The sequence below is a fragment of the Solea solea genome, chromosome 1 (genome assembly GCF_958295425.1).
Source record: "Solea solea chromosome 1, fSolSol10.1, whole genome shotgun sequence".
Lineage (NCBI taxonomy): Eukaryota > Metazoa > Chordata > Actinopteri > Pleuronectiformes > Soleidae > Solea > Solea solea.
Window position 1 is genome coordinate 17172737 of NC_081134.1, and position 18983 is coordinate 17191719.

Sequence of the window (18983 nt, forward strand, 5' to 3'; positions counted from 1 at the left end):
TCCCTCCCTTCAGCATTTATCCACCAAGAAACAGCCTTGCAAGCAGATAAGACCGCCCCTTTGTGGAGTCCTGGCTCCTTATTGGATAAATTGTTATGGTTTACTACACTGAGAGACACATGTACATAACTGGACATGCAGATAACTGTCTGGATTATTCAGTGAACATGTCTCACTGACTGATCAAATTGTTGTATATAATGTCAACATGATTGTTGCGTTCGGTGCTATAACAAGCCTCTGTCAGCCCACTGATGTGGTTGTCTAGCTCTCAAATGTAATGTATTGGCTCATCAGCGTTGCATTACACCCGTTGTCTTGTTACCGCCGTGTCCTCGCAGTGATATCACGAGCGTCCCTGGCAAAGGGCAAACTCTCGGGATGTCGTTCATTTTAACGTCTGGTGTTTGCACGTACAGTATAGAAGCTCTGGTATTTTCCCTCCCGGTCACACAGCCTCATAATGCATGATGGATAGTTGTGGTTGCTCATGATTAGTCAAGCAGCACAGGTAAAGTGTTTCCCTCTAAGCCAGAAGCAACTCTTGATCAGCGGTCCGTGTCTGAAAACCCTCGCCCACATCTCCTGTTTTCTCTCTCCTCTGTCTCTCCGCTGTCTCTCTCCCCCTCAGTGTGCTCCCGCGGGGACTGTTCAGCAGAGAGTGCCTCCCACTTAATAGATGTGACAGAACCCACCACTGGATGGACTTTAGGGGACAGTGTGGCTGAGTGGAGTGGAGGTGGTGGTGGTGGTGGGGGGTGGGGTTTTAGGGCTGCCACAGTCAGGGTAGTCATTGCCAGAAGGCCCCCCCCCCAAAAAAAAACATTGATGATTCATGAGGTGAAAGAGGGGGTGCAGGGGGTAAGGTGTGTGTGTGTGTGTGTGTGATTGCGTCATGGCTGTGCTCTATTCTTAACCAGGACACACTCGAGGAACGGTCTTTAGGTTCCAGGTAAATAAATGCACATATAGATGCACACAGCTGAACGGACGGCGTACGTGTTACTCATACCGTCGCTAAATAAATCTGTGTCATACGTGCATCCACACTTCCACACTGGCCTCACCCACTCGTGACGCCCATGGTGACACAGAAAACTGGGCGTGGCTGTTGGTGCTGTGTGGGTATCCCCACTGGAACTTCCACCACCCTCACCCCATCATCTTATACGTGATGAAGATGTTGTGTAGAGGAAACAGTGGGGGAGATGAAAGATGAGTAAAAGCGTTGTTAACTGGTTTCACTGGTCCACCGTCCTCGTCCCAGTATACAAACACTTGATAATGCGTTTCCCACTTAACCTGTTACCTCACAATGACAGCAGCTTAAGCTGGTGGCTAGTAGTTAGCACGTTGGGTGCCTGCCATTCTGTGCCTTTCTACCATCTGTTAACTTAAGATGTTTAATTCTTTGAGCTGACAACATGAACTCATTCTCCTCATCAGTCCAGATACGCACCACTCTGGATTTCGCCACGTTTTTTCTGGCTGTTGTCTTCTTTTATTACTTCCAGTTCACATAGCATACAGTAGCTGTAGAGCGTGTGCAGAGTGCCAGCTTGACTTTGAGTGAACGTAAACACACAGAGGTGCAGTGGCTAGCATTGTTGCCTCACAGCAAGAAGGTTGTCGGTTTGTATCCCGGTTCGATCGAGGGCTTTTCTGTGAGGAGTGTACATGTGTGTGTGTGTGGGTTCTCTCCAGGTACTCCAGCTTCCTCCCACAGTCCAAAAACAAAACAAGCAGAATGGGTTATTGGACGTCGGTTTGTCTCTGTATGGACATGGCGACCTGTACCCTGCCTTTCACCCTCATATGGAAGTTAACCTCCAATCGCATTATCGTGCAACTTTCCTCTCCTTTTACCAAGTGCAATATATAAAATAACATCCATCCACTCTGCTGTACAATGTACAATGTACTGTATGCACTATCATATACTGCATATTTCCCTTACTGGCTCCCACTGTAAATACTTTGAAATACTTTTACATATCCTTCTCATTTTTATGGAAGGTATTGGTGCACTGTTATGTTGTTTCTTCTTTTCTTCTTTTATCTCTTCACTTGCACCACTAGAGCTGTCCTTTAATCTCGTTGTACACTGTATAATGACAATAAAGGTGATTCTGATTATCTGGGTGCTGTTCAGAACGTTGACATACAGTAGTACAATCTTCCAACAAAGCAAGCCAGACAGACACCAACAACTCTCAGGAAAATCCTGGATCAGTTGTAAAACAGCTCGAAGATGCTAATGGAGAGATAAGAAGTGGAGTGATGAATGCCACAGAGGAGCAATGATGCAGAGCAACGAGGAAGGAGGAGCATTGTTTTATTGATTCAGGCATTAATGTGCATTATGTGCAAATTGGTTCAGGGTGGCCCCTCATGTACAGCCGACTGCTGCGCAAACAAATTGGAGCATTTGTCTCTGTGTCTACTCGTGGGCACAACGGGGTGAGAATATCCCGTTTTGATTTATTTATGAATACTTCTTTCGTTGTCAATTTCACCCGAGTCACTCGCTCCGCGCGTCTTATCAGGAAATGTCCCAGGAGAAATCTCCGAATCTCTACTTGTCAAATGGAATAAGCCAGCTTTCTGTCTTTGACAGCTAAAGCGAGGGGGATGTGGGGGAAGGGAGGTAGGGACAAACAAAGAATGGTTTATATTTATGTATATGTGTGTGTGTGTGTGCAGTTTATACATATATATATGTGTGTGTAAAAGGTGTGTTCATCATGTCATGTGGTTACTTCATTTTGATAAATATTACCACCTGTTCCTCTGACTTCTGGTGTTAGTACAGTATCCATGATACACCAACTGTGTACCTGTACTTCTGCTATTGTGTGTGTGTGTGTGTGTGTGTGTGTGTGTGTGTAAGTGTAAAATAGAGCTGCATCACAATGCAGAGCCTGCTCAAGGTCTGCCTGTTAAGAGCACACAAATAGCCAAGCACACAAACACACACACACACACACACGCAATCTCTCACTCCCTTTCCACACATACAAACACACTTGACACATGCGTATACATGACCGTGTCCCTTTGTGGACCGTTGCCATGCAACATTTTTCTGATTGGGTTAGTTGAGCCCTGGTGCATGTGCACTCTCTCTCACACACACACACACACACACACACATGCTCTCCTTTGCCACACCCATCCTCCCCTCTCACGGGACACTGCTGCACTTTCAAGGCCAAGGATGGAGTGTGGAGAAAGACACGGCTGCTGTCTCCAGGAGGAGCAGGAGGAGGGAGATATGTGCGAGCTCTTCTGCTCACGCCTCCTCCTTGATGAGCTCCTTGGAGACGACGGCGGGGGTCTTCAGTTTGCATAAGGAGTGCATGTTATTTTGGTTGTTTGTTTTTACTCCCATTCCATTTTAGAAAGTGCAAAAGTAAAGCATTCTAAAAAGCTGAAGGAAATGTCATTTAGACACCAAACGCAAAACCCCTCTTTGCCTTTTTGTCTATGATGCAATGAAAGCGTCGACGTTAGACCAATTCCTCACAGTCTCCAGTGCCGGCAGGTTCTCAGGTGTGCTGTTTTGGGATCTGTTGATTTGGCTTTGGAAAGATAAGTTGAGTGATGGCGGAAGGATGTTTCACTTTATTTCCTGTGTGATGTGACTTGAGTGTGTTTGTCTCCACTCTTGCAGACAAATATGTGGCCCCCGGTGATCGTGTAAAACACCGACTTCTGAGGCGAGACTCTTGTGTAAGTTGGACACACGTCTTTGCTCCGCACTGTCTCTCCACTCCGCGACAGAAATGGTGTGTTTTCAAAGATTAGACTGGGGAAATGTTGTTTACAAAAATTTATTCATACAAATCTTACAACACTTTCATAACATTGAGAAACGTAAAAGCCCACATAAGGACTCCTGTGTGTATAATGATGTCACTAATGTTCACTGATAAAACACATTGTTCTCAGATAGATAAGGTTAAACATTGAAGTAAGGCGTTTGGCGCTTTCAGAAATATCAACAACAGACATTTTCTAGGATCTAGAGCAGAATCTCCTTTTTTTTCATCTTCTTCTTCTTCGTCTGAAACCCTTTTTGTTTCGAGATAGTGATGCACATAGTCGTAAATAATATGCCGGTGCTTTTTCTCTTGATTAATAAATTACTGACCAATATCAAAACAATCAACAACACCTTGTTATCAACAGTAACAAACACTGGTCATTGTTCACAACTCTCACTGACACTGAACACCCAAGATCCCATGCACACACGCGCACACACACACACACACACACACACACAGGAACACACTAACGTTGCCTGCTCCATCATATACATATACATTCTTTTTCTTTTTTTAAACTCGGTAAATCATTGGCCATGCTTTAAAAAGAAATCCTAATTCTACTACTATCGGGGCAGACTAAGCCGAGCGATTAAACAGAGTAAAAGGAAGTTTCAATGTAAGCTAGTGGACTGCAGCATTGTAGGGCCACTGAAATCTGCCATCTGTCACTTGTGGCGAATTCTTATTTATATTTTAATTTTTTTTCATTTTGTATTTTTTTTTTCTCACATCGACGCAAGGCACCAAAGCCAAAAAGCTGTTTCCACCTTCACTCAGTCACTCATTCACCCACACACACACACACACACACACAAACAAAGAAAATGCACACAAACATCCACACCTGCACACTCACTCTCTCACATTGTTGCTTTCAGGATGAAACCTAATTGGAGAGTGTATTGGTAGTTTCTCTTGGGGGTGGGCACAGGCCACTGATGGGACTGCAGAGGTGCATAAAGCTGCATTTGCATAATATTGAATAAATACATAACATATCTCTCTAATAAACATCAGTGGGAAGATCCCTCTGCTGGAGGGCAGAGTTTGTCATTTAGGGGGCGGAAACTCTGTCACTCGCATCTTGTTTGTGCTTCCGCTGAAGGGAATTCAACGTCTGACGTTTTCTATCAGACTCATTGACCCTCATCTAACTTTGGCAGGTGAGGTGAGATGAGGCGGTGTTGGCAGCGCCCTCACTTCAGAATTGTTTCAGGTGTGACTACCTCTCTCTCTCTCTCTCTCTCATGCACACACTCTTCTCTCCTCCATGCACACCTCTCACTCATCTCTCCATCACATCCTCACTTGCACATTACCCAGCGGACGTCTTACACACAAACACACACACACACACACACACACACCAGCCTCGTCTCAACAGCGGCACTGTCGAGTCAGACACAAAACAATCTCTAACAACTGGGACAAAGGCAATCAGCAGGCAGTGTCTTGCCTTGTGATGTCCACAATGCAAGAAGCATGGGAGGTACAACAAAAAAAAAGAGGAAAAAAAAAAACCAACAAGTCAGTGCAGTACCAGTTTCCACCACCACTAGAACTCCTTGTTCACATTTCCAACACATCTAAGGGGGGAGGGAGTGATGCTGAAGAAAAGCACACACACACGCAGCTTTAACACAGCCCACTTCCCAAATAGCACAATCCAAAAAAAGCATGAAGGCATGCAGTTTCTAAGCAAACACGTGCACCACTAAATAAGAAGTTAAATATTCCCTTAACTGTTAGCCAGGTGCTACACTCGTCCCTCTCCACCTCCTGCTTCTCTCGTGCTCTGCCTCCTCTCCTTGTGCTGCTCAACATCATCCCAATCAACAGTTGAAGCAGGAAAACCTCTATTGACCCAACAATGACGTGCATATGTGTCACCTCTGTACTGCACATGCACATACACACACACATTCAGCGACGTTCAGCTGAACACTGTCCTGTCAGGCATGTTCCACCTCCTACAGTGAGGGACTTTGAGGCGAGTGGAGCTGTGCTGCTGCAGCATGGGCTTCCCTGTGCCCTTACACAAGCCTGCAGGTGAATTTCTCTTTGAAAGACAGTTGGATTTGTACTTGAGAGACAATGTTAGTCAATCAGTTATCCGTGGAATGAGAGGCTGTTCAACACAAGCCCCCTGAATTCCCCTGCAGGAAGAAGCAAGCTGTACCAAACCCACAGAGCTCCCATTAAGGGAGCGAGGAGGAGGAGGAGGAGGAGGAGGCTGGACAAGGGCAACATCTATCATTTAGGATAAGCCGGATATGCCTGCACAGAGCATGCTCACTGTTTCTTTGGGCCTATTTGAGGGAAAACAAAAATCAGAAATCAAACAAACAACACTAAAAAAATAGAACGTTGGTTACAAAAATAAGTATAACATTCAATACTTTGATTGTCTTTTTAAAATCTATTTATTTTCTGCATATGTAGATGATTTTTTTCTTTTTTTTTAAAGATCTCAAGCATAACGTTGAAGGTGCACAATTATCTTTTCTAATTTCTTCTTCTTCCGCTTCTTTGTTGTTGTTGTTTTTTTTGTTTGTTTTTTTTTAAACCATTTTGTTTTGTTTTCAGCATTTTTAAAACATGAAAATAAAATATTGGTCCACAAAGTATAACTGTGCGGTATCAAGTGCTTTTGTACAAAAAGAAAAAAAAACGATATTATTATTAAAATATTCATTTTAATGGCTTTACTTCATACATAAATACATGTTGAAAGAACACAGGCGCAATCCACTGGTTGGTCAGATATATCTGAATGACTTTGATTTAACGACTGGATGTATATACACAGGAGAGGGCAGTTTGGGCGCTGAGACAACGCTACAAATAGGCAAGTCGGCGTCCTTTGTTCCTAACTCTCTGTCTGTACCTTCTTCCCAGAACCGCAGCCAAGTATTTCTGCACGGCCATCTGCTTTCTATAGCGACTGTAGCTGTCGGTGAAGATCCCATCTGAGTGTCTTTTGGATAAGGGCTCTGACTCGTCCTCCATGCTGGTGTCATCACTGGGGGATGAAGAAGAGAGAGAGAAAACAAACAGAAATACGTTAATCCATCAAATCATAATAATAATTAAAATAAGCACATCTCAATTTACTGTAAGAATAGGAAAAAAAACACGTGTTGGACCTTTAATCGTGTTTTTTGTGGGGGGTGCATAAACAGCATAGTGTAAAAGAAAAAGTTAGAAATTATTAATCAGGAGCCCATTGCTTATTCTGACGCATGATTTTTAAATAGCGCCTGGGGGGGGACAAAAAAATCAATTTATAGATCAGTCACTTATACGCAGTGTATTTTCCACTTCTCATTGTCGCCACAACAACAACAACAACAACAAAAACAAAAATGATATGATGTGGATTCTCTTATAACAATAGAATGTTAATTTTTTCTTTAAAGTAAATTAAAAAAAAATAACACGCACAAAAAATGAAAGACAGTGATGCAGCAGCCTTAACTTTGCACATACATAAATTAAAATTAAAATAATAAATGATGACTGCAGGTGAACGCTTATAAGAAATGCCCTTACCCTGCACGAATTGTCATCAGAGAATGCAGATAATGCCTCGCTGTTAACTGACCCAGGATCTCCCTCAAGGCTCTATCTAATTCTTCCTCAGCATGCCTTTCTGGTCTGAGATGATAAAACGCCAAAACACATATAGATCGTCAGTGACTTAACAAAAAACAACACAAAAAACCCAGCAAAAATAAAAGCAAAAAAGCGCAGACAGAATGATCCAAAAGTAGCCTAAAATGTCCTCACCCACCCCCACCCTCCCACAGGTGCCTTTTTAATGGAACGCACAGGCTTTTCCATTCATATATATATATATATATATATATATATATATGTATATATGTATATTTATTTATATGTATAAATATATATATATATATATATATATATACATATATATGATTTTTAACAGGATCTGAATCCACATTTTAGGCTACTCAGTACGAAAATAACATTGAACAAAGAACATGAGAAACTCTGGGGGAAACCAAACGAGCAAACATTATCGCAAACAAGTCATTCAATCCATCCCTCTCAAACCTTTTTTTTAAATGCATTTTCATTTTTTTATTATTTGGGGGGTCGTGAAAGCACATTTACCTCTTCTCTGCTGGGTAGTAGAGGGTGTACGCGTCGTCGTTCAGGGATGCTGGGCTTCGTATAGCAATCTGGTCGCCATCAAAGCCCATGTCGGATAATGAATTCCCATCCTCGTCGAAGGCGTCGTTTTCAAGTCTGCAAAGAGAAGGAGGAGGGCATCACAAATCTGATCAGTGCACAAGAGAGTGGGACGCGGGAAGCGCGGAGACGACGCTGCCAGCATGGAGACGTAAAAACCAAAAAAAACAGGGAAAAAAACAAAAAAAAAGATCAGTGGGAGGTCAAAATGTGTTGGAGGAAACGAAAAAGAATCAAAAAGAAATAAGTATTTAATAAATGTGATTTGCACCTTTATTTTTTCGCTACATTCGTGATTTAATCGAGAAAATCTTCTTATTTTCCACCTTTTTTAAAAAAAACTAAAGGTTTTTTGTGCTGCTGCTCCATAAACACAGACTCGTTAATTATTTACAAATCGAAACAATGCATGTGGAAATGATCGCGTTTAGCGTGGGTGTGGGGCCAATATTTTTATTAAAAGAATGCCGCAGAAAGAGATGGAGAGATGGAGAGGGGGGGGCACATATAGTAAATAAGAACCACGCCCTAATTATGGATATGATTTTCACACAGAGGGAGAGAAGGAAAAAAAAAGAAGAATACATGTTGAACGGCTCGAGCTCTCCGATTCGTTTTGCCTCGCCTCTCCTTGGTGACGCCAGTTCGCCGTCATCCCCAGGGCGATCCATCGCTCTGACTGCACTCTCATTTTTAATAAGGGGAGTTCTGTGAACCGTCCCAGCGGACTGATGCGTCTACGCAATTTCCATAAGCATTTTCCACATGCACCTGAAATCACCCACCTACTCTGTGTGCCCTATTGTTTGTTGTTCCTGTTTTGTTTAAGTTTGTGCGCAATTACGCACAGCCGTTTGTCATAAAGAGTGCAAATCCAACGCTCGCACACTTGGAAACAGTGGAGTAAAAGCAGTTTTCGGCTGCATTCATGAATGTGCATAAGAGTGAGGAGACAGAGCTGCGTGAGGCGCAAACACCTACCTGATCTTAGGGTAACTTAGTCCGATAGGTGTGCAGAAGACGCTGTAGTGCATTAAGATTCCGTAGATGAGCAAGATTAAAGTGGCTTTACTCGAACTGGCCATGCTGTTGTTAGGGAATAAGGGAGAAAAACATCAAACAGGTTAGTTATCATGCTCGCCCTTTCTTTGTTCTGTCAAATTCACATCTACTTCTTTTATGACTACTAACTATTTAAAAAAAAAATACTTTAAATTTACGCAGCATCCATTTGCTGGCAACAAAAATCACTTTCCTTGATTTTTTTGGTTAAAAGTTTAATTGAATCCCTCGCATGCAGCAAGCCAAGTGATTAAAAGCAGCAGATATCCATGCAGTGCAGAGGGTGTGAAAAACTGCCCCATTATTTAAAAAAAACAAAAACAAAAAAATCTGTTTTTTCATCGATGAAAATTCCCCCGAGTTAAAGGACAAATCCGCAGATAAAAGCACATACCTATAAGCAGGAGAGCAGGGAGAAGGAGGGAGAGCGCTTCGCTGTAGGATGTGATCCGGGCGCGGCTGTGGTTCACTGAATGAGTGAGTGAGTGAGTGAGAGAAAGAAGAGACACCGTAGTATGTTTTCTCCCCTGGCTGAAGCGCCTCGCGTTGTCTCCTTGTGTTTTTCTCCCCTTCAATTCACAGCCTCTCTCGCCCTCTTTTCTCTTTAAACACACACAAAAGCAGCCAAAGGGACTCGAGCAGCAACAACTCTCAGTGGTGGCAAAGTGCGCCGTGTGTCCGTCCACACATCGTTGCTTTAAACTTTAGTCCTGTGCTGTGATTGCCTTGGATTTTTATCCATGTATCGAAAGCCTCCCCCCCTCTCTCCTCCCTCCCTCCCCCTCCCTCCAATAAGTCACATTAAGGATGCTATAGACGTCATCAAGTCTTCCTCCCGGAATATAATAGTACAGTTCCTTCCCCATCGATGCATCTGTCAGACTCACCCTCCCTCCCCCACCCCTCCCTTCCTCCCTCCCTCCATTCTAAGATGGAAGTTTACTTCCAAACTTTCCTCTCTTTTTTTTCAGAGTCAGAAATGGTTGTGAATGCATACTAACTTTGCACAGGACGACGTGACGACAAATCCAAATCAATTTGTCCCCCCCTTCTCACACTCACTGCGACCGCTGCTGCCGGTTGCGGCTGCTGCTGCTGCTGCTGTTTGCTGCGGACAATGCGCCACACGCGTCATTCTAATGAGCGCAGTCACTCAGGGGTTTGTGATTATGATTGAGCTGGAAAGTGATGTTTTTTTCCCGGTGATGATGATGATGATGTTGTTGGTGTTGGTGGTGTCATGTGACTGGACAGTTTTGATAGAAAGCGGATCAGGCTTCAGTCCAAGGCCCCCGGGGAGTCGGGAGCTGTCCAGTGCTGAAAAGGAAACGTCTCAAATTGCGGCTTTTCTGACTTTTTTTTTACAATAACTGCACACTGATAAAGGCGGGCGGGGGTTGTGGCGGCGGTGGCGTTTAATGACCGCACAGAGACAGCGTTCAGGCCCTGGGCCTGTCCTTTGGATTGTTGAAATAAACGAGGTAGCCTATGTAATCTGATTTGAACACAGGCTGGTGACGCAAGATGCCACTTCAGGGATACGTGTCTTCATAAACGATTCGCCCAGCATTGTTCTCCATTTCACAGCACGCTGCATATGATACGTAAAAAGAAATCAGCTAACACGTGGTTATTGTGAAATAATTAAAATAAAAAAGTAGCCAAGCGCTAGTTTTTTTTATTATTATTGTTGTTGTTTGTTAATAATGCAGACAAATAAAACTACAAGTATAAACTCTACATTAATATTAATGACACGTAAATGCAGATGCAAGTGAAATGAGACTTTTAATTTGAAGTAAGGACGTCTGTGTTTTTGTGTGTGTGTGTGTCGCGCAGGGGCCTTCGTTGTGACTGAGGCCTCGTTGATCCACGCACACTCTGATTTTGCCCTGCGTGTCCACGAGTGAATCACACACCTATAGCTCGCTCACCACCAATGGAAGAGTTGTAGTGAAGGAGGCGAGAGATTCACGTCAGCGTTTTGTTTACTCTGACGCAACGTGACGAACAGAGTCGCTCATTTACCGTGGGCCTATCCCCAACTTCCCTGCCGCGGTGCGTGATTCCTGTGAAGAGCTCAACTTTAAAGACCCGTGGGGTTTGGTTTTTTTTTTTATCTCTGGCAGAGCAGTAATGTGAAGACAGGTGCAGTCGCAGCTCCAAGCGCCGAGCAAACGGCGCCATCATGAGGAAAGTGAGAGGAACAAGTGCGCTCCGCTGAGACTCAGTCAGATGACATGTGAGGGGGAAAAGGAGAAGATGAGTAAAAGCTGCTCCTCATCATGTCAACCAAATATACAGCTTTGTCAGCTTTGACTGCTGTGGAACAAGGGACGTTCTTTTATTAATCAGCTCACTTTCTTTTTAAATTGTGTGTTAAAATATAATACAATAGAACTTTATTGTTCAGCTTAAATGTGGGACATTTTCATACGTGTTTAAATATCAATACAGAAACAGGATAACATCACACCATCAGTGCATTCATACCAACAGTGTGTCGCCTACGCTCTCATTTTTAAATGCACTGCAGTAGTAAATGTGTGTGTTGCCTCTTAGGAGTATTTCTGGCGTAAACACTGACCTTGTCGGGACCAGTAGTCCTTATGAAGACCAAAACCTGCTCCTAACGAGACACTGGTTAAGGTAAGCAACTGGTTAGGTTTAGGACTACGGTTTTAATTGGTTTTAAAAGGTTAGGCATTAACTGGTTATGGTTAAGATATGGTTAAGATTAGGGATATGGCTTAGATCCGGCTGTCCGGATCAATGGAAGTCATGTTGAGTCAGGTGAGCGTAAATCTCCAGAAAATGAATGTAAGTCAATGTAATGTCCTCTGAAGTCATGGAAACCAGACTGTGTGTGTGTGTGTACCTGGTATTCTTATGTTGTAGGGACCTCTCTCATCTGTTTCAACAGTCACAGTATGGGGACAAAAATCAAGTCCCTATCACGCTAATGACTAAATTTAAAGGTGAAGACATGTTTTATAGTTAGTCTGTTAAGTTTAGGGTCAGAGTTAGGATTAGGCCAGTAGTCATTAAGGTTTATGTAAGAGTAAGCCAATAATAATTTAAAAAAAACCAATATCCTACGTTTTATGTGGAAAAACTGGTGGGTTTCGCAATCTGTGAATAAAGCCTCATCCTCTGTCAGGACAAATGGACAAATGTGAAATAGATGTCACAGGGCAGACACAGATAGATAAGATAACAAAAACTGATTGTCCAAAGAGCAGTTCAGTACTCCTTCAAATGTTTTATTGTGGCCCATTAAAACAAAACAGTAAGCATCATATGTGGAATATTTATAATGACTAGATAAAACAAAGAATTTAAACTAAATATGAAACACGTCAAAAAAATGCATTCTCTTTTCATGTTTTAGACTTAATTGGGAAAGAATGCCAGCATTGGTGTCTTTGTTTTAAACCTAAACAATAATCAGTGCTGTTTAAAAGCAAAGGGAAATGATGTCATGTTAGAAAACAAACATTCACAGATTTATTTAATGGGAAAGGTTTGTCTCGAAGAAGTTCAAACATCTTCCTCACTCACCCCACATACCAGAAATGTCTCAGTCAATAGGGGGCAGCAGATCACTTTACAATCCCTCGTCTCATATAGCATCTGCAGTGGCATCAGTCTGCCATCAGTGTTATCTACTAACATGATATGCTTTTATTTGCATATCTTTACACACAATAATCAATAATATTGATCTACTTACAGCGTGTGTAGCACTCCATCTGTATGTGAACACACTTAGTAAAAGTGTCAATAAATAGCCTCTATGTACAAAACCCATTAATCAACCATAGAGGGCGCCAAATATCTGCACAATGAAACAGCAATCAGTTCAACCCACCAGTGCGTTTAAGTCTGAATAATACAACTTAAACACTTATTCTAGACGGTTGTAGTAACTCAACAACTTTAGAAAAAAGTTATAAATATTGGTTGTGGAGTGGGATGGTGGCTTTTCTATCTATCTGTTGGGGACGTCGGCCATATTGGACACACACAGGGAAAGCCTTTCAATGGGAGTTGGTGTGACGTTCAATGTTGTCGGAAATTACTTGCATGACCATAGATCAATGAAAGAACAGAGTCGTTGAAAATGTAAATTCTGTGAAATACTCTGAAACGACGATTTTTTTGTGCTAGTGATTTGTTCAAAAACAACAGCTACAAAAACACACACTTTGTTAAAGTCTTTGTTTTAGACTTTAAACTTTCTTTGGTTAAACCAGTGGTCAAATAAAGTGGAAAATAACGAGGTTGACATGATGTTTGAAGGTTACACTGCTTTCTCTTAAAAAGTATGAAATGCATGAAAACGAGATGTTATTGCTGCAAAGAGCACAAAAGATCCCAAAATGTCAACATTAAGACTTCAGGCACTTTACAGGCTAATCGAGTATAAATGATATATAATACGTACAAAAAAAATTGATGTTGAACAAATAATATAGGAACATAAAAAACTAAAAGCTGTTCCTGAATATTTAGTTTTGTCTTTAGGGACAGACAGACAAACAGACAAACAGACAGCAGACGGCTCCTCGCATTGGATATTTGGAAAAAACGAGCTCCATGTGAGTCCGCGAACGCAGCATGATTCCTTCTTTGGCCTCGTCGGCTCCTCGGTCCTTGTCCTGCTATTGTTGTGTGTCTTCGAGGGCGACCTCGACCTGAGAGCAGGCGGTGATTCTTGGATTTTTTCCATGGTTTGTTTCGCCGCTTCTCCGCCGTTTAAGCAGCCTTTTCTCAGCCGGCGGTGTCTCCTCGTCTCTACAGGAACACCCGGGATCCCAGCGGAGGACTTTGGGCTGGTGAAGTAGTAAATCGGTATGGGACAGACGGAAGACTGAGAGTCCACGTTAGAGAGAGTGTGCGTGCGTGCTTGCGTGTGAGTGAGTTAGTGAGTGAGTGAGAGATATTGCTTGAGTCGGCTGTTTTCACACGTATCTGGATTGCTGACGTGAAATCAAGAAAGAAAATCTTGCGGTGGAAGAAGATCAGAGGGCGCATGTAGCCGCATTACTACACTGCTGAGGTCGCTTTGAAGGTAAGAAGTGTTCTCCTCTAATGTTACATTGTGTCTGGAGCGGGGCCTGGTGGAGCTGTGACTCTTGGAGAAAAGTTAGATCAGCGTCTCAGGAGAGTTTCCTCGACGCGTTACATTGTAATGAAACACTGGATCTTTGTTGAATCCGATCTGCGTGGGCCTTGGCTTGTTCCCACTGTGAGGACAAGCTCCAAACCGTCCTGGAACAAGATTGGAACGCTGCCCTCACTCAGTTTTATCCATGAAAGAAAACAATAGAGTCAACGATCACACTTTATTGTCTTGTGCGTAGCTCAAATTACAAAATAACTTTCGTTATCACTGTGTACATTTCTTTCACATTAGGTTTAGCCATTTCTGTGTCTGCCTCACCCAGTGTGACACACACACACACACACACACACTCAAATCAGCTGCTCGAGGCCTCAGCTGTGATTCTTTAACTGCATTACAGTCTCCAAACTTGGACTGAACCTCACTTTTGCCTGAGACATGAAACATGCATTTCTTTCCTGGTAGAATTGGTGGTGATGAATATGTAATCTGTCATATTTATGCTGTTAACATAGCTTCACTTCAATAATGTATGTGTTATTGACTTAAAACAAGATAGAGAATCACTACCCAGGGTCATCAAATGAATGAAGGTATTAGATTTTAACTGGCACTGATGATGGAACATGTAAACATAGAACAATCTAATGTTTATTTGATGACAATTATGTAGAAAAGAAGGTTTAATTGCTCAGCCCTTTTCCAAACGTTTTTCAGTCATAACAGTAATTACGATGCTGTTAGTGCAGGAGTTAATGTAGTGTGTGTGTGTGTGTGTGTGTGTGTGTTAGTGTGGTTTTATACTCTGGTGCCACTGTAATCCTCCTCCACTGTAATCCCTCTATTAGTACAGCCCCGTTTGACCGGACAGTCGTGTCTCCGTCATACAGACGCACATTCGTGTACGCGCACAGCTGGGATGGAGAGGGCTGTTGGCAGAGGAGTGAGGAGCATTAACAGGTGGTGTTGGCTGGGACTCGAGTTCTTAACAGGAGGATCCTCGAATTCTCCTCGAGTGTCATCGTGGCACAAAAAAAAGGGACTCACTGTATTACAGTATCAATACAGTCGACTCATTAGAGGCTTCCACGCTGCTGTGCCACAGGGAAAAGGGCCCCCACTCATGACACTTGTATGTTGAAAATTAAACAAATATAGGGATTTCTGTCTCTCACATTCTGAATATATCCACAGTCGGCGATGTGTGTGTGCACACAGAGAACAAGAGCTCTTCTCTTTTATAGCTTGAAGATGGAGGCCGGTTTTATATCCCGGCCTTACTCTTTGACAGGCACAGCAGGTGGCCTCAACAGCATGAATGGATGCGGAAGGAAGTTCCTCTCCCTCCCCTCCTCCGCCGGCCCCGTCCACTGACTGTGATTGACAGAGATGGCAGACTGCCCTGAAGATAAGACCGAGCCAGACCTCAGAGAGTGTGTCAGGGCTATTACCATGTTACGCTTCAGTAATGGTTCACAGCCTCTGGTGCCGTAGCTCTTCTCTGCAGTTGTGGCCCGTGTTTGCAAATCTTTCAGCTTATTTTTCTGGGATTACGCACAGGATTTATCTGTCACAGTTGTTTGGTTGCAGACTTCATGTGCTTATGTTTGCGCACAGTAACACACAGATACTCGGTCAGTACGTTTACAACATGCACAGTTTAATCGAGCTAAGGCCGTAGTCTGATTTAAGCCAGGCAATCGGTTTGTTGGCCTTGTACATCTGACTCCGCCTCCGTAGGTGGCGCTGTATCTTCCTTGAAGCTAGTCTGTATTGAATCAGTTTCATGTTGTCCTTTTTGTCACAGAAAAACAAAAAAAGAGAACGGCGAGATGGATCGTGTTGTGGTTCTGTATGTGCATGATAACCTTGATACCAGTTAGATGGAGCACGGCTCTTGTTGTTGCTGTGTTGTAGTGACGCCACTGCCGTAGTATGATTTCCAGCAACAGTACTGCAGTTTATACGTCGTCTCCTTCTACTTCTGGGTGAAAGACCGGGGAGGAAGTTTTGGTGCATGTGCAGAACATACATGCAGGAGCAATCAGACTTTGAATCTCGTTATCCATGTATGTTAGTCCGACTAAGACTAGACTAGAGTTTTAGTCAGACTAACATGTTTACGTGACATTAAGGAAACCAAATTATTGTCTTAGTCCAACTAAAATCGGACTGTTAACATGCATGCACCTAAATGCCTTTTTGAGGGATTAAAGCAAGTGATAAATGCTCTCTATTTATATAGCCCTTTTCATTTTACACTACAGTTTTGCCATTCACATCTATGCTATTTGCATCTTTGTGTGCCTGTGTGCAAAATGCCATGTAGAGAGCATTGTTATGGTGTTGCTAACAATGGCGAGCCTGAAATATATTTGCGTTTCCGGCTTCAAGGGTTTGACTGTTCTGAACCGCACTGTGGCCAACTGAACTACAGTTTGCCGCTCGGTGGAAATGAGGCGTAATAATCTGGTCACACCTGCGTATTAGTTGTGGCAACATGTTTTCCTCACAGTTATGCGGTGTCACACGAAAGGGCCACCATGTAATGATAGACGGTGTCAGAGTTTCAAGAGATGACCAAAAACAGTACATTGACAGAGTTAATTGGTTTCTAATGATGATTGGTATTGGCGTTTTAAGTAATTATATGTTTTTACTGCTAATTGGAATCATTTACCATAATAATGTTCATAAAATCTGAGGAGAAAGAATAAAAAGCTATGTCGTTATTTTTTGCACGTAGCTACACATCATTTTGTTTATTGATTTTGTATGTAAATATCATTTTAAAAGTTTAAATATTGATTATTGAAATAGCTTGAAATACATCAGCACAAATGTGTTAACAGGTTCTAAATATTGGTTTTCTGCTTCATTAACTAGTAATAACTAAGTAATGATCTGTATCAATATTGGCCCCGAAAAACCTGTGTCTTTCAACCGCTAATAACAAGGTAGATTGGATAAAAACTAAAAGTATTTGAGATCTCCACTCCAGTACCTTTTTAGTTTAAAATGCATTTCCCAAATAGTTTATTAGAATTGTCATTCACAACATATCCAGCCCTGATCTGTCAGATGACCAGTTTCCCAAAGAAAACCCTCAGTCTTCACTGCCAGTGTTAAATACAATGTGAATAATGAATTCCAAAGTTGCTCACACTTCCTGTCATGGCCCAAGCACTGGAATCCCTAGTGTTACTCTTCACAGTTGCATGGTACTCCTTTGCAGTGATGATGTTACTTCACACCGATGTTAGTATTACTTGAAGTGCTTGAAGAAAAGAAAAAATATACTCCTGTTCCGTAGTTTGTGAACATATGTTGTCAAAGACACAGTTTTGTTCCCAGTGACTTTAAAGGTTACACAACGCAGTAGCTCAAAGGTCACATGGCCTCTCCCTCATCTCTCCCGAGTTGCATTTTATCTGAGTAATCAGAGCAGCAGTGGGAGGTAACCGTTGTGCCATGCTGTAGCTCTACTATACCTGCACTTTCAGATGGGCATTAAAGCTTTTACTGAAGATTTCATGATAAATAGTTACTGTTTTCTGTGACATGCGTCACCTATTTTTTACACCAAGACTGATGCAATTTGTTTTCTCCTTGGAATTGGAAAGACTTGGGTGACATTGCGTGCCTCAGTGACTACATCCACAGTTTTGTTTTGTTTTGGTTTAAAAAAAAATGCATAAAATTCTACTCCAGACGTTCTTACCATATACAGTATGAGCCCAGAGTCACTGTTGTCATTTTAGTGTGGACGAGCAGAACTGGAGATCTTTGAAAACAATAGCGCAGTTAGCTGCCTTTTACTTCTTGAATTGTTCTGAATTGAATGCAGTTCATCTAGCCGGTATGAATGTAAAGCTCCCTTAAAACTGAGTTACACCTTCTGTTGATTTTACTGGAGAATTATTTTTGTTACTTTCCACCATTTTTGTTTCCTGTGATTAGTACTTTTATGAAACTAATGGCACTTTTCCATGATACACTTCTAGCACCACTTGATTGGGTGGCATGCCTTGATCAGGCATGTCATTATTACTTCATAATGTGGATAGGGTCACCACAACATGGCTGCGCGAGACTCCAGTGATGCCATTTTTATCCGCGTCCAGTTTGTTTCCCTATCTCTTTGGATCCTCTTTTCAGCTTCCAAATACGCAGCAACGGCCAGATCTCGCTCGTCGATGGACCGATGTGTGTTTTTGCGGACAGCAGCTCGCTGTAATGCTCTTTGCTGTTCTTTTTAGGAATGGCTGGTTTGATTCTACTCGAGTCAAGCCGAATAGTGCCAGAACTGCATAATGGAAAAGGCCCATAAGCAAACAACTGCATAGACTCCGCTTCCTATTCACACATGTTCAGCGGACCTGAATGGCCATGTGATTTTTAGGTGTGTTAATATGGAAGCAGTCCACTTTTGATGTGGAGCTGAAGAGCGTGTTTGATTCATTAATGTGTGTGGTTTTGTGGTATAATATGTAAACTGTCAGCCTGTAGGCTGCTAGAAAATGTGGAGTCAAGCGTTTGACATCGCAACACGTGGTGTTCAGATATTTTTTTTTTCTCCCCTCTGAATTTCCTCTGCACGCAGCTACAGCCACAGCTTCCCTTCTGCAGCTCTGCAGCTTCGTTGTTTGTATTGGGCACTGTGGGAAGCGGCAGCCTGTGTCTTCTTAATCAGACGTGGCATCACTGGCACTTTTTCACACAGTGGAGTTTGGCCCCAG

At 42.6% G+C, this 18983-nt stretch overlaps 2 protein-coding genes across 3 annotated transcripts in view; one reads left to right on the plus strand and one right to left on the minus strand.

Moving 5' to 3' along the window:
• Positions 1-6509: 6509 nt before the first annotated feature.
• On the minus strand, positions 6510-9842 carry adcyap1b (adenylate cyclase activating polypeptide 1b). Of its 2 annotated transcripts, XM_058645254.1 has the most exons (5): positions 9511-9842; positions 9036-9140; positions 7977-8111; positions 7386-7490; positions 6510-6855 (listed from the first exon to the last, which is right to left on the minus strand). In XM_058645254.1, the coding sequence occupies exons 2-5, from the start codon at positions 9137-9139 to the stop codon at positions 6672-6674; spliced, it is 528 nt and encodes a 175-aa protein (XP_058501237.1). In that variant the 5' UTR covers position 9140; positions 9511-9842; the 3' UTR covers positions 6510-6671. The 2 variants fall into 2 exon arrangements, with proteins under 2 accessions (XP_058501237.1, XP_058501245.1); XM_058645262.1 differs by lacking the exon at positions 7386-7490 and having other exon boundaries at positions 9511-9840.
• Positions 9843-13762: 3920 nt separating this feature from the next.
• Positions 13763-18983, plus strand: part of yes1 (YES proto-oncogene 1, Src family tyrosine kinase) — a 30230-nt gene continuing 25009 nt past the window's right edge. The window contains exon 1 of the mRNA XM_058630278.1: positions 13763-14190. The gene's annotated coding sequence lies outside the window, so the exon portion shown is untranslated. The remainder of the gene's footprint in view (positions 14191-18983) is intronic.

Excerpts from the sequence above, each read along its gene's own strand:
- adcyap1b (XM_058645254.1), bottom strand. The coding sequence starts at position 9,139 with ATGGCCAGTTCGAGTAAAGCCACTTTAATCTTGCTCATCTACGGAATC. Across the intron at positions 8,112-9,035 it reads CTAAGTTACCCTAAGATCAG|ACTTGAAAACGACGCCTTCG; the intron begins GTAGGTGTTTGC and ends TTCTCTTTGCAG. Across the intron at positions 7,491-7,976 it reads TACTACCCAGCAGAGAAGAG|ACCAGAAAGGCATGCTGAGG; the intron begins GTAAATGTGCTT and ends TTATCATCTCAG.